This window comes from Myotis myotis, unplaced genomic scaffold (assembly GCF_014108235.1).
Source record: "Myotis myotis isolate mMyoMyo1 unplaced genomic scaffold, mMyoMyo1.p scaffold_m19_p_6, whole genome shotgun sequence".
NCBI lineage: Eukaryota > Metazoa > Chordata > Mammalia > Chiroptera > Vespertilionidae > Myotis > Myotis myotis.
In genome coordinates, this window is record NW_023416368.1 from 83,550,963 (window position 1) to 83,565,878 (window position 14,916).

Genomic DNA, 14,916 nt, shown 5'->3' on the forward strand with positions numbered 1-14,916 from the left:
AAAATGGAATTTTGACTAGTTAGATTGATTGCTTTTCTGTGTTCCTCATTAATTTCTTTTTTTTTTTTTCCAAACAAAAACAAGCAAAAACAAACCAAAAATACCTTAATTTTAGCCTAACAGCACCAGGTGCAATGTCTGGTGACAGATAAGGTACAATGCTGTGTGACCACTCACATATACAGCTCTAAGAAGGCTCCCGAGGGGAACTACCTCCAGGGGGCTGAACCAAGGGGAGGAGGGGAGTCCCCAACGAGGTGTGGACAGGCATGGGGAAAAGGCACTACTTCTTGACAAAGGAGATCTTTGCGGGGTAGTTCTGGGTGATCTTGAACCCCTCTAGGGAGTCTCAAAGGGCCCCTGCCTGTACCCCATTGTCAGACTCCACAAAGGCCATGTCATGCTGCTCTAGGACCAGCCAGACCTTGAAGACAGAGAACTGGTTGAAAAACATGGACAGCATGAACTTGTTGGTCTCTGGCAGGTTGCTGAGGAACAAGAGATGATTCAGTGGGTTTTCTGCAAGAGGCTGGATAGGTGACATCTGACCTGGCATACGCTGCGGGGGCAGTGGCTCCGGTGGGATCTGGCCATGTTAGAGACCTGGAGATGGGATCATGCCAGGGGACAGCATGTGGGGAGGCTGGTCCCAAATGTGTGCACGATGCGGGGCACCTGAGTCATGGCCCCATGCCCAGGACAGGTCCTGGGACAGCCCCCACGATGAGAGACTGACTGCCCTACCCTGTGCCACTTTCTTAGCAGCTGGGGTCTCCTGCCTCTTGGGTTTCCTCTTTTCCCACTTCTAGTCCTGCTCCACAAAGGCGCCCTTCATCTTGGCAATGATATCCGAGTCGGTATTGGCATACGGGGGCGCATGGGTTTGTTGTAGAAAGGGAAGCCTGCATGGAGCGCCAGGCCCTGGTGCTGCTGTCCTTTTTGAAGATGGCAAGGGCCTGGCCCTCATCTTCAGGCTCTGTGACCGGATATTCAGAATCTGGCCAAACTGGGAGAAGATAGCGTACAAGGACTTCTTCAGCTCATTCTTCTGGATCTTCTCATTCAAACATAAGGCTGATATAAACAATAAGGCTGGGGCAGGTCTGAGGAACTTCCATGAAGGGAGGTGTCATGGTAGGGTAACAGAGCCACAAGTCTGGCAAGTGGCTTCTCAGTGCTCAGCACCTTCCTCATTAATTTCTGCTTTTATCTCCATTTTTTCTTTATGCTTTCTTTTGGTTTATTTTTTTTTTAAACTGGTAATTGATTCTTAATCTTTTATTGTCAAGTGTTTTGTGCAGTGAATTTTCCTTTGTTCACTGCTTTAAAATGCATTCCATAGAATAGAGCATATGTCTTAGAAATCATTATTTCTTTAAAATTCTGTAATTTCAGTGTGTATTTCTCCTTTCGCTCAGGAGTTAATAAGAGGTTTTTAAATTTCCAGATAGAAGAGCCTTTTTTTGTTTTTGTTAATAAATTCTGGGTGTATTTATATGTTGATTTTCTGCAATTTAAATATAATATGCCTCAATGTAAATTTTCTTTGGGATTGATTCTGCTTGTTGATCTCTTAGCTTCCAGGATCTGTGGTTTGGTGTTTGTAATTAATTTTGGAAAATTCTCATTCATTATTACTTCAAATATTCTGGTCCTTTCTCTCATTCTTCTAGTATTCCCATTACACATGTTACACCTTTTGTAATTGCCCCCACAGTTCTCAGATATACTGTTCATTCTCTTCTTTCCTTGTATTTTCATTTGGACATTTTTTATTTCTAACATTCCCTTTTGATTCTTTGAGTTTCTCTTTGCTTACGTTACCCATTTGTTTTTACACGTTCACTTTTTCTATTAGAACCCTTAACATATTGACTATAGTTATTTTAAATTCCCCATCTCATAATTCCAAAATCTCTGCCATATCCAAGTCTGGTTCTGATGCTTGCCTTCTCATTTTAGACTTACTTTTTTTCTCACTTTTTAACATGCCTTGCAGTTTTTTGTTGAAAGCTTGACATGATGTGTTAGGTAAAAGGAACAGCAAGTAGCAGGCCTTTAGTGTGCTTTTTCTTGCTAAATGTTAGTCTGTTTACTGGTTGCTGTAGCTACTGTGTCAGAGATTAAAGCTTTCTCTAGTGTCCTTATTTTTGTCTCCCCTGTTTTTTGGGGGGTTCTTCTATAGACTCCTTAAATAGAGGCTACGACTAGCATTTTTTTTTTTTCAACTGTATTCCCATTATACAGGAGCTTAGACAAATCTTTTCACCCTTTAGTGTAAGCAACACAAGCTCTGTTATGTCTTTAACTAGCCTACTGCTATGTTCCTGAATTCAGAATAAAAGCTGATTTTTTTCTAGCCTACCCAATTACTCCTTGGGAATCTAAGTAAATAAAAATGCTTCCTAAAGACAAGTTCCAGACTCAGACCCTTGACAATTGTTTTGACTTAATGTTTTTCACAATTTTGAAAAACTATCCTCCCCACCTCACATAGGATGTCAGATTTGAATATTTTTTTTTTTACATAGATTAACTACAGTCTTCCACACACCACAATAAGATGATCATTCATCTGTGACAGACAGGCGGGAAGAGTCAGCTTATCAGCTAGAAACTGGGACCCTTTGTCAGAGTGCTTACTCTGTTCAGACCCCGCTTCCCTTCTTGACTGCTCTGCCTTTCATGTCTGTATCAACTGATGAATCAGTTGGGCTCATCGTTCCTGATGCAGGGGGCACATGGTCACAGGTCACATGAATACATTTAAGCATTAATATCTTACACCTGCCTTTCTGAAATCTCTGCACCCAGCCTTTTCCCTTGGAATGCTTGTGTGTGATCTTTGGGTGAGTGGTGGGGGCACTTTCTCATCCTTGAATGAAGGTGCTGAATGTTGCATAGGCCTTGCTCAATAGTTTCCCATACTCATTAGTGAAGAAATAGCAATCATTGCCCGGCTCTTGCCTAGTTTGGAAAAAGTAAATGTGTATACCCTAGATGCCAGGCCTAAGGGGAATAGAGCACTTCTCTCAGCATTGAGTAAAATGGGGCTATTTCTTTAATTAGGAGCCTTGGAATCCAGTGTAATTACTCCCTCTGTGCCCAGTCTCTCTATCACATTAATTAGTACAGGAGGAAACACAATTCCCATCTCCACCTGTGTCCCAGAGCTCTTGAATCTCATTGCACTGCCTGCTAGTTCTTGGGACAGACATCATAATCTTGCTCAGTCTCTCTGGAGGGGACTTCTAATTATACTCTTACCTAGTGTTGCCTCATTATGGCTTCTAATTCTTGGGGCTTCTCAGTAGTAAGCAGCTCTGCCTTGTGTAATGTTTGGGTAACACCAATTCACTCACGATTGTTCCCTCTGGAGAACCAGTGAATTATTAGTTAAGTGTCTAACACCTAATTAGGCTTTGGGAAGAAAGACAATAAGACATACTATTGTCCTTAAAGGAATAATGGTCAAGGTGAGACAGACATAAACAATAAATAAGATAGTCCATCCAGGAAGTCCCCATGAGCGGGTGCTGCCTGTGGAGTGGTCAGGGAAAGCCACAGGGAGGAGGTGGTGCAAGCCAAGTGTGGATGGCTTGTGTATTGTGTTGAATGAGTATGCCAATCCCGAGCCTAAGGCACGGCAAAAACACATCACGTTCTCTGACATGGAAAAGGACAATCTTTGAAGTAGGAGATAAAGCTGGAGAGGTAAAATGAGACAGATTATAACACACACACACACAGAAACATACATTAACACTATATACCACTCTCAATGTAAATGTTAATTAAAAGTTGATGGAAATCCATTGACAATTGAGATTTTCAGTTGAGAAGTGACCTGCACCCCATAGTAGAAGGGAATAAAGGGGTCTGTTTATATTTGCTGCACAGTGAACTGCCCAAAGCACAGTGCTTTAATATAGCTCACTTTCTTTAGTTAACAGTTGTGTTGGCTGACAATTTGGGTTGTGCTTAGCTGGGCTTAATCAAGTGCCACTTTGGCTTGGGGGTTACTTGCTCTTCACTGAGGTCGATCCTGCACCTATCTAGGTGGGGCCTGTATGCATGTTGCTGGAAGATCCAGGACAGCTCAGGCGCCACTGTTTACATGTTTGTCAGGTTCCTGCTTGTGTCATGTTTGCCTTGTACCCTGATGCTCAGTGCAGTCTCATGGATAACCCCAGAGTGGAACGGTATTCAGAGTTATCCAGAAGGGGCGTAGGCACAGGAAAGTGAATAAGTGGTAGCTGTTTTTGCCGGCACCACAAGGCCACTGTTTGGATGGCAGGTGGCCAGTGTAGAGGGAATAGCTTTATATAGTTAAAATGGACATATAATAAATGTTAGGGGTTTGGCCAGTGATGCGGCCTGTGAAAGAATTCACAACTAAAAGAAGAGATGCAAAGAGGTTTATTTTACTTTCCCGAAGGGAAGGGAAAAGGGTGCATTGCCAATCAATACAAGGGCAAGAAACAAAAAAGCGGCTACCCCTTTTAAGCCCTGGTTATTGCTAAGCAACAAGGGGGAGAGGAGGATTTGAGGGCTGAAATTGAGCAAACATCCGGAGGGGAGGGGAGGCAGGAGGGCGGAGGGTTGTAGTTTGTTCTTCAGGAGACAGTCGGGGCAGGGCCGATGTCCTAAGGAGGTTTCTTACTGGTCTTTTCCCCACAACTGTAAAACATGCTTAGAACAGAAGTTATGAAGAGGCTTGTTTGAAGGGGAACGAAGAAGGGCACTTTCTACTAATTATCCCTGAGTTGGAAAAACAGCAGGCGGTATATGCAAGACGATAGCCTTGAAAGTAACTTATCTTGTCCCTCAGTTTGAACAGAGGGGCTGTTTGAATCAGAGGAGCTAATAATCTTGAGGTTTGATTACCAGGTGCTTCTCATAAATTGTGGAAGGCTACAGTAAGGAAAAAGGCCTTTTTTATTATACTGATAAGTTGCATTCTTAAAGTATGTGGCCTGATTAGCTTTGACCTCTGTGTACACTTGTGAAGCCATCACCACAGTCAAGTTGGTGAACCCCCAAAGTCTCCTCATATCCCTTTGAGTCCTATCATTCCTCAAGCAGCCAGTGAACAGGCAAGGTTCTTGCCCTCTGAAGTTTGGAGGCACTAAAGTGTGTTCATCTGTTTATTCAACCAATGGCATTGGTGCTTCTTTTTTAGACCGAAGGCCTTCTCCATAAGGACTCTCTTGACTAGAGACTGGTATCTTAGTTCCATTCTATTCTGGTCCTTAGGAAGACCAAGGTCTTCCCCTCACTTTATTTTTCCTGCACTTTCCTTTCCTTGAGTCTTCAGAGTTATGGTAGATCAGTGGTTCTCATCCAGCAGTGGTTTTGCCCTTAGGGGCATTTGGCAATGTCTGGAGACATTTTTTTAAAATATATTTTATTGATTTTTCACAGAGAGGAAAGGAGAGGGATAGAGAGTTAGAAACATCGATCAGCTGCCTCCTGTACACCTCCTACCGGGGATGTGCCCGCAACCAAGTTACATGCCCTTGGCCGGAATCAAACCTGGGACCTTTCAGTCCGCAGGCCAATGCTCTATCTACTGAGCCAAACCAGTTAGGGCTGGAGACATTTTTAAGTGTTAAGACTGGGGCGTGAGGGTGGGGGAAGCCACTGGCGTTTAGTGTATAAGGCCTTGGATGCTGCTAAATTTTCTACTATGCATAGGACAACTGTCCTTCCCCCCCCCCCCCCCAAAGAATTATCTGGCCCCAAATGTTAACAATACCCAAATTGAAAAACAGTGATAGAATAGTACTCCCTACCAGGAACTAATTGAAAGGTGGAGGACAAATCAGATAGTGCTCTAGGCTCATTAGTATGGTCCTATGCTCTTGGCTTCATCTAACCTGCCTAAGGCACCAGGACCAGGTGCTTGGTAGAATGGCTGGTAGTAAGACCTTGCACTGAATAAAGTGATTCTTTTTTGTAGCATCCTGCCAATAGGTCTACCTCTTTTTGGCATAAGATGGGATCACAAATAAATGCTGTGTTCATAAATACGATGTTCACTACTTTTTGAGATTTTATATATTAGACAATAATAATTTTCTGCAATCACCCCAACAACTATTTACACATAAGGAACCTGAGGCTGCATCCTAGCTGGTTTGGCGCAGTGGGTAGAGCATCAGCCTGTGGACTGAAGTGTCCTAGTTCGATTCCAGTTAAGGGCAGGTACCTCAGTTGCAGGCTTGATCACCAGCTAATCGGGAGGTGGGGGGACACAACTAATCAATGTCTCTCTCACATTGATGTCTCTCTCTGTCTCCCTCTGCTCTTTCTCAAAAAAAGAAAAAAGGAGAAAATATCCTTGGATGAGAATAGAGGGAGGGAGGAAGGAGGGACGTACCTGAGGCTGCTTGGAGATAGTCAGTGTCCTAATAAATGGTAAAGTGAGGATTCAGACATTGGAATCTGAATCCAGTGACCACCAAGAGGGTTCTACAGGCATCAAGACAACCCAAGACAAATATTTTTTTAAGTTTTTAATTTTTGCTCAGTTTAAGAGATTCTCCCAATGGAACTGAACCAGTGTAAAAGATGCTTTGTTTTCCCAGTTCCCTGTTGTAGGGAGTCCTTGTCTGGGGCCATTTCCTGGTCTATCCTTAGTCTCTAGGTCCAGTCTCTGACCAGCATGTGGTGCTCTTAGGATTGAGGCTTGTCTTTGTGGCTTTCTTGGTGCTTTAAGTCAGAGTTCTGGAGATGTATTCAGTCAATCCCATCTAAACCCATGGCCTGATAAACTCCAGCCAGTTTTTCTAACTCTGTTCTGCTGATACTGGATCCCTCTCATGCACTGTGTGCCCCCCTGTCCCCTCTCCGCTTCCCCCCCCCCCCCCCCCCGACTCCCACACACGGTAGTGCAAGCTATAGTAGTTAATAGAATTTAAGGCAGAGAAGAGTCCCTGGCTGGCTGTTTATAATCTCTGCACCTTTGTGTGGTCAACATAGACCTCCTTGGTGGTCTTCATGGATCTTATGATGGCTAACAATTACTGAGTGCTTGTGTCAGACACTGTTCTGAGCTCCCTTATGTGTAACATTTAATTCCTGCCAGAACTCTAGGAAATGTATTGTCATCCCTATTATTATGGGTGAGGGTATGGAGGCAGAAAGAAGTAACTTGAGCAAGATTATACCACTTGTTAGTGAATGATGAAAATATTTGAGCCCAGAGCCCTCTTAGTCACTATGCTATGCTGCCCCTCAATATATAAGTGCTATGAAAACTGGAATGAGTAGGAGGATGGTGACCAGGGTAGGCCTCTGAAGAGTGGATAGTTTTTTTGTGTGTTGTTTTTAAATCTTTATTGTTGGAAGTACTACATATATCCCCTTTTTGCTCCCATTGACCCCTTTTAACCTCCCCTGCCCCCATCCCCCACCCCAGGCCTCCACCACCCTATTGTCTGTGTGAGAGTGGACAGTTTTGATTTGAAGCCTAACGTGTGAGAGGATGCCAGGCACGAGCAGATTTGGTGAAGCATGATCCAGGCAAGGAAGGCAGAAAGTGAATTGCTTTGGACTCTTTATTTCAGATCTGCTGGCTCATGGATCAACAAAAATCAGAATTTTCTCTTTTACAGTAGACACTACAAAGAAGTTTCTTATTAAAGTCCTCAGTTTAGGTCAGTGGCCACCACAGGCAAGATACACTAAGTAAAATTTTATGAGGTCACAGAGGTCAGTATGAGAAAGTTCAGATAACTGTTCCAAACCAAGGAAAACATGGCCCAGTGAGTATGGTGATTTGTTTTAGCTAGAACATAACAGAGGGGTAAAGATGAGTTAATAATGTGTAGACATTTGTTGTCATTCTTCTCCCCTGCTGCATTCCTTGACTTGCTTTCTCCTCCTTTGATGCTTGCAGGAATCTGCATTCTTTTTATTTTTTTTATTGATTTTAGAGAGAGGCAAGGAGAGAGAAAGAGAGATGGGGGGGGGGGAGTGAGAGAGAGAGAGAGATCAATTAGTTGCCCCAGAGTGGGGAATTGAACCTACAAAATCAATTAGTTGCCCCAGAGTGGGGAATTGAACCTGAGTATGTGTCCTGACTGGGAATTGAACCCTCCACCTTTTGGTGCATGGGACAATGCTCCTATCAACCGAGCCACACTAATCAGGACAGGAGTCTGTGTTCTTGAAATAGTTTATTTCCACAAGAGGTGTAGTAATTGGTTGGCCATTCTTTTTTATTTTATTTTTTTTCATTGCTTAAAGTATTATAAAGAGTATTATATATGTCTCCTTTTTTTTCTCTCCTTGACCCTCCCCTAGCCTCCCATGCCCCCCAGTGTCTTGTGTCCATTGGTTATGCTTATATACATGCATACAAGTCCTTCGGTTGATCTCTTACCCCACCCCCCAACCCCCAACCCTCCCGAGCCTTCCCGCTGTAGTTTGACAGTCTGTTCGATGTTGCTCTGCCTCTGTATCTATTTTTGCTCATCAGTTTATAATGGTCTTAATTATCCATAAATGAGTGAGATCGTGTGATATTTTTCTTTCATTGACTGGCTTATTTCACTTAGCATGATGCTCTCCAGTTCCATCCATGCTGTTGCAAATGGCCATTCTTTTTCTTTGGTAGATGGTGAGCCTTTGGGTGTGCTACTTCAAGTTCGTCTTTGGTCAGGAATAGCTTCTAGTATGTCATGGTAATATTTCTTCTCTATGTCTTCAGACTACATATTTAGGAATACTAATTATCAGCACTTTGGATCTCTGTTGTCCTTAACTTGCATGATCTCACCAAGATTATGCTCTGCTAAAAAGTCTCCTCAGAGCCTCTTTTATGTCTCTGTTCCTCAGACTGTAGATGAAGGGGTTCAGCATGGGGGTGACCACCGTGTACATCACTGAGGCTACTGAACCCTTTCTGGAGGGTTGGTTTGTTCCAGATGTGAGATAGACCCCAAGGCCAGCACCATAAAACAAGGAGACAACTGAGAGGTGAGACCCACAGGTGGAAAAGACTTTGTACTTCCCCCTAATAGATGAAATGCCCATTATGGAGGAGACAATTCTAGAATAAGAAAAAAGAATCCCAGTCAGGGGAATAACACCCAGCAGGCTAGTTACAAAATATTGTAGGATGTTGTTGGCAAGGGTGTCAGAGCAGGCAAGCTTGAGGATCTGAGCAAGTTCACAGAAAAAGTGAGGGATTTCCGTCTCTTTGCAAAAGGATACCCTTAATACCATCAGACTTTGCAACAAAGAATAGGTCAGGCAGATTAACCAAGAAAGCAGAAGCAGGATACTACAAAGGCGAGGGTTCATGATGACCGTGTAGTGCAAGGGGTGACAGATGGCCACAAACCGGTCATAGGCCATCACTGTGAGTAGCAAATCATCTAGCCCAGCAAAAAGCATGAAGAAATACATCTGGGTGAGGCAGCCTTCATACATGATGTCTTTGCTCTGTGTCTGGATGTTCACCAGCATTTTCGGGACGGTGGTGGTTGTGAAACAGATGTCAGTGAAGGACAGGTTGGAGAGGAAGAAGTACATGGGTGTGTGCAGGTGGGAGTCAGAGCTGATAGCCAGGATGATGAGCAGGTTTCCTATAACACAGACTAGGTACATGTAAAGGAACAACCCAAAGAGGAGGGGCTGCAGGTCCACATCTTCTGAAAGTCCCAGGAGAATGAATTTTGAAGTAGCTGTTTGATTTCCTGCTTCCATATACATTTATGGGAATTGCCTAAAGAGAGGCAAGAATTATGTTAAGACAGTAAAAAAGCAGGAATGTGCCATCTATTTCAAACTCATTAAGTTTTATGTTTTATTTGAGAGTTTTATTTTCTTAAGTTGACGAAAATATCTTCAATAATACCGTCCCTTTCCTGCTTCCATCACTACCTGGAACAGTGGCTCTTTTTTAAAAATATATTTTTATTGATTTCAGAGAGGAAAAGAGAGATAGAAACATCAATGATAAGAGAGAATCATCCATCGGCTGCCTTCTGCACGCCACACACAGGATTGAGCCTGCAACCTGAGCATGTGCCCTGACCTGGAATGGAACCATGACCCCCTGGTTCATAGGTCGACACTCAACCATTGAGCCACACCAGCTGGGCTGGAACAGCTACTTTTTAAAATTAATGCCCCACACTATTCAGGCTTCTTCTTTGCATTGTCCCTGACTACTGGCTAGTCCACCTCTATAATTCCTGTGAAAGAACAATCAGCCTCCTGAATGTCTCCTTTCTGCCTTGTAGCTGTGGTCTCTTTGGGTCCCAGGGAAATATAGAGTATGGGAAGATCACTGGGAGTTGCAGAATTTAATGCTTTTTAAAAATATATATTTTTATTGATTTCAGAGAGGAAGGGAGAGAGAAAGAGAAATAGAAACATCAATGATGAGAGAATCATTGATCAGCTGCCTCCTGCACGCCCCATACTGGGGATCGATTCCGCAACCTGTGTATGTGCCCTTGACTGGAATCAAATCCGGGACTCTTCAGTCCACAGGCCAATGCTGTATCCACTGAGCCAAACCAGCTAGGGCTTTAATGCTTTTTTTTTTAAAGACAAAGTTTATTTAGAAAGTTAGAGGTAGTAAAAGTGAGCCTTAGAAGAAATGGGCTTAAGAAACATGTTACAGAGGCAAAACAAGGGCCTTGGAGCTTAGGAAAGTACACTGAAAGATTCTAGTGGGTGTGCTCTGGGGGGAGAGGAGAGAGAGAAAGCTAATTGTCTTTTTTCTTTGCCCTTATGACATTTGCCAGTATCTTGAACTAGACCATTCTCCATCTCAAGATTGACCCAGAGAAGGTTATTGGGAAAAGATTTTATAGATAATTCTTTCAATATTATAGTAACTTTATTATTGTCCCAACTTACCCCTCTGCCATTGTAATGATCAGTGTACCATAATACACTCAAATTCCCAAGACCAATTCAGACCATTTTGTGTCCTGCATGGTTGTGTTGTAGTTCTTTAACTTTCTTTAGGTTGGGAGAACTGTGACTTTTCTGTTTCATTTTCATTCATATCCCAAGCACTTAGCACAGTACCTGGTACATAATAGGTGCTCTATAAGTATGTGTTAGAAGAGATTTTCAGGGCATAGTAGAGGCAGTTCCCTATAGAAAACCTTTAATCAAGAACAAAGACACCATTTATAATGAAGGCTTGTCAGTTGAACTTAATGAGAATGAGAGCTTCCTTCCTAAGCAGACTAGTGAAAGTAATTACAAAGGAATAGCTCAGTAGTTTAAAGTACATACAAGAAAATTTGTAAAAGATTAATGATGAAAAACAGGCACTTTAAGAATGGGAATAGACATAAATACAGGGATTGGCAAAAGTAGATTTACGGTTGTATGTGAAATACAGTTCTTTTTTTTCCTCCTTTTATTTTTTTTCATCACCATGCAGTTTATTCTTATATTATTTGTAAATTGTATTATTTTCCATACAAACTAATGTAAACCTACTTTTGCCCACACCTGTATATAGAGGGATAAATGGAACAAATTGAACAGTCAAGAAACAGATACTAGCCAATATGAGAATTTATTTTATATATATATACTACAAATTAACCCATAAAAGGTAAATGATATAATTAACAATGTTTAGATAACTCAGTAACTTTTTAAACACCTCAAAATAAATAGTAAGGCCCTGACCGGTTTGGCTCAGTGGATAGAGCGTCGGCCTGTGGACTGAAGGGTCCCAGGTTCGATTCCAGTCAAGGGCATGTACCTTGGTTGTGGGCACATCCCCAGTGGGGGTTGTGCAGAAGGCAGCTGATCGATGTTTCTCTCTCATCGATGTTTCTAACTCTCTATCCCTCTCCCTTCCTGTCTGTAAAAAATCAATAAAATATAAAAAATAAATAAATAAATAGTAAGAAAGAAGTGACTGGCAAAATTGAGGACAGAACACTATAGATAATATATGTATGTGACTTCCTGAAGTGTAAAAACTTCCTAAGCAGACCATTGAAAGTAATTACGAAGGAATAGATCAGTAGTTTAAAGTACATACAATAAATCATTCATTTGTCAATAATACCACATGACATAAAAAGGCAAATTCAAATCTGAGGGAGGGAGAACTTATAACTTATGAGAAAATATAAAAGTGCAGTAACTTACAAAGCTCTTAAAAATAATAAAAAACAAATAGAAAAAAAGGAAAATACAAGTAGATAAAAACATGAAAAAGTGCTCAAATTTCATATTAAATCAATGAAAACTAAAGTAGGACAAGGAATCAGGAATGGATGAGGATGGCTGTTGTTACAACACTTTTTCATAAAACAGATGAGTATATGAAGATTATTTAAGAAGACTCTGGTATCAAAATGGCAAAATAAGCTGCCACTGGGCACTTTGTTCACTCAATGCTGCTTTAATTCAGGTCCTGCTAACCTCTCATCTGTGCTACAAATAGATTGCCACCCATTTGGCTCATTCTTCAGGGGATGTCAGGATAGTTTCAATCTCGGCATCGTATGCAGCTTAAAAATTACTCAGTGACTCCATATCCCTCCAGTCGAGAGCCCAGACACCATTGCCCTCCATGATCTGGCCCCTGTCCTATTGCTCCGTCTTCATCTCCCGTTTCGCCACCCTCTTCCTGGCTTCTAATCCATCCTTTGCGTTAAAGAGGAAATTTCCCAGAACTTTTCAGTGAGACAAAAGGATGACTGGCACTGTGAAGCGTTGTCCCATGGCCTGCCTAATTCTCTCACTTTCTGGTGGAATGTTCCTTTGTCTGCTTGGGACCTACACTCTGAACTTAATGCTCATAGGAATTTAATAAAGTGCAAGTGATTTCTGTCCAACATACATGCAAATTATTTCTTTTCAGGTAAAAGGATTACCCAGAAGTTATTGTTTATTGCCCTATGGGAATCTCTATCTGGTAGAAAAGATAACCCCAAAAGCTTTGATTTTATTTTCCTATATTTTTGCATCTAACTTAGAAAACTAATTCCATCATTTCTTTCCTGCCTATATACATTTCTGTTCTTCAAATGCTCCGCAAACTAGCTTCACCTCATTTCTCATTAATAAGTCTTTGGCATATGCTCTCTATGTATTCATGTGAGTCACATTTTTATCCACATTTTATCCAAAGTGATGCTTTGACATTAGATACTCAACATCTTTTAATTCTGGGAACATTCTGGGCAGTTTCATAGCTTTGCATCTTTGCATCTTTGCATTTACCAGCCCCTCTCACCCTGGGTCCACCTCCTCCCTTCTTCACATGGAGGAGTCCTATTCCTCCTTCCACACTGTCCTGAAATCTGTATTGGCAGCCCCAGGCAGCACTAACCACTCTCTCTTTGGACATTCTCTGGACCTTGGTAGACTAAACTACACATGGGGCGAGCCGTTTCATTGATTTATTGTATGTACTAGAATTTCAATCCTCCCAGGAGAGCAACACATTATAGCTGCCTCTTTATGGGTAGCACCTAGCTCCGTGTTAGGCGCAGGAAGATGCTCTATGGATGTAGAAATGTCCCGTTGGAGAAAAAATTGGGGAAGGGCAAGTTCAAGTGAGTGGAGAGAGGATTATGAGGGGAAGACCCAGAACTGAGAGGCAGTGAAGGACAGTAGACATAAAGATAGAAGTAAGAGAACATGAGGTCTAGTGAGGCTTGGAAGAGCCCTGTCCAGAGCCGGGGACTTTAACTTGATTTTGGTCGACTTTTCCTCGTGTGCATCCCTGCCTATGTGTCAGGAGAGCATGTGAGTAAAAGTTTTGCCCCCCTCTTACCTCTTTGCCACAACAGTTTCTGAGATGCTGGGACATCACAGTGGAATTTCTGAAGGTCTGGGCTCTATTATCTTTGCTTCTCCCAATGAGGACAAATAAAGACAGAGGAACAGGGATGAAACACTAAGCACAGGCCCAGAGATAGACTGACACCTCAAGGGAATTTCCACCTGGCCTGGTACAGGCGAGCCTGAAATGAAAGACACAAGAGGATTATTTGGTTCTGAATCATCTTGCTTCTCATTAAAGAAATTGCTGTTTTGATAGTTTGTTTCTGGAGACCTCCTCCCTGACGGTCAGTGGAGTGGTCTCTTCTACCCACGGGGAGGAAGATGGGAGAGCCACGTGTTTGATCCTAAGTGCCAGGCGTTGAGTTCTGTGTACCATGTAACTTGTTTCATTTCATCTGCACAATTTCCCTCAAAGTCTATGTGCACACTTTTTATTATTTTATAGGTAGATTAGAAAAGCAGCATGGCATTTTTATGTAATCTGTATAGGTCATGAGGCAGAAAGGAATAAAGCCAAGTTAAAATCCTCAGTCTGACTTCTGACCTGGGGCACCTGGCCAGTGTTCTGCCTCTGCCAACCCTAAGTTATTTCACTTCCCATGATGCTCTAGGAAGAGATCACTTACTCATTGTGCTCTTCCCTTTGGGGCTTTCTGGTAGACCACAGCAAAGAGCAGTGAGGGGTGCCTGCTGCATCAACTATATAGGAAGGATGGATGGCTGAAGTCACAGGCAAAGAGCACAGAGTCAGCATGCGGTAATTTAGGGCAAAGCCCCTGCTCCTGGATATCCCAATAGAGTTGTCCACTTCCTCCAGTCACGTAATCAGCTCAGACAATTTTAGAGAGACATAACATTAGGGTCTTAATCCTGTCTGCTCTACTTATCAGCTTTGTGACATGGGGCAAGTTCTTAATATCTCTGAGCCTGACTTGATTCCGAGTTGACACAAATGCATTGAGTAATGATTGACAGATAGCAATGCTCCCTGTGGGGTCAATATGTGGTGGGTGCATAAAGGAAAAATAAGTTTTAGATATTTAACAATATTAAGGCTGATCCTCGTGTCATTTAACTTAAAAGTCCTGTGACCTGAAGTTATGATATCCTTGATCCCTGAGAGGG

The 14,916-nt window shown here is 42.3% G+C and overlaps 1 protein-coding gene and 1 pseudogene across 1 annotated transcript; both read right to left on the reverse strand.

The window, feature by feature from the left end:
* Positions 1-283: 283 nt before the first annotated feature.
* Positions 284-1,118, reverse strand: LOC118658416 (annotated as a pseudogene).
* A 7,672-nt stretch (positions 1,119-8,790) lies between these two features.
* LOC118658407 (olfactory receptor 7D4-like) lies at positions 8,791-9,723 on the reverse strand. The gene has a single exon (XM_036313921.1). It carries the CDS (start codon positions 9,721-9,723, stop codon positions 8,791-8,793), a length of 933 nt encoding a protein of 310 aa, XP_036169814.1.
* Positions 9,724-14,916: the final 5,193 nt, after the last annotated feature.

Bases quoted from the DNA above. Each gene is read 5' to 3' on its own strand.
- LOC118658407 (XM_036313921.1), bottom strand. From the start codon at position 9,723: ATGTATATGGAAGCAGGAAATCAAACAGCTACTTCAAAATTCATTCTC.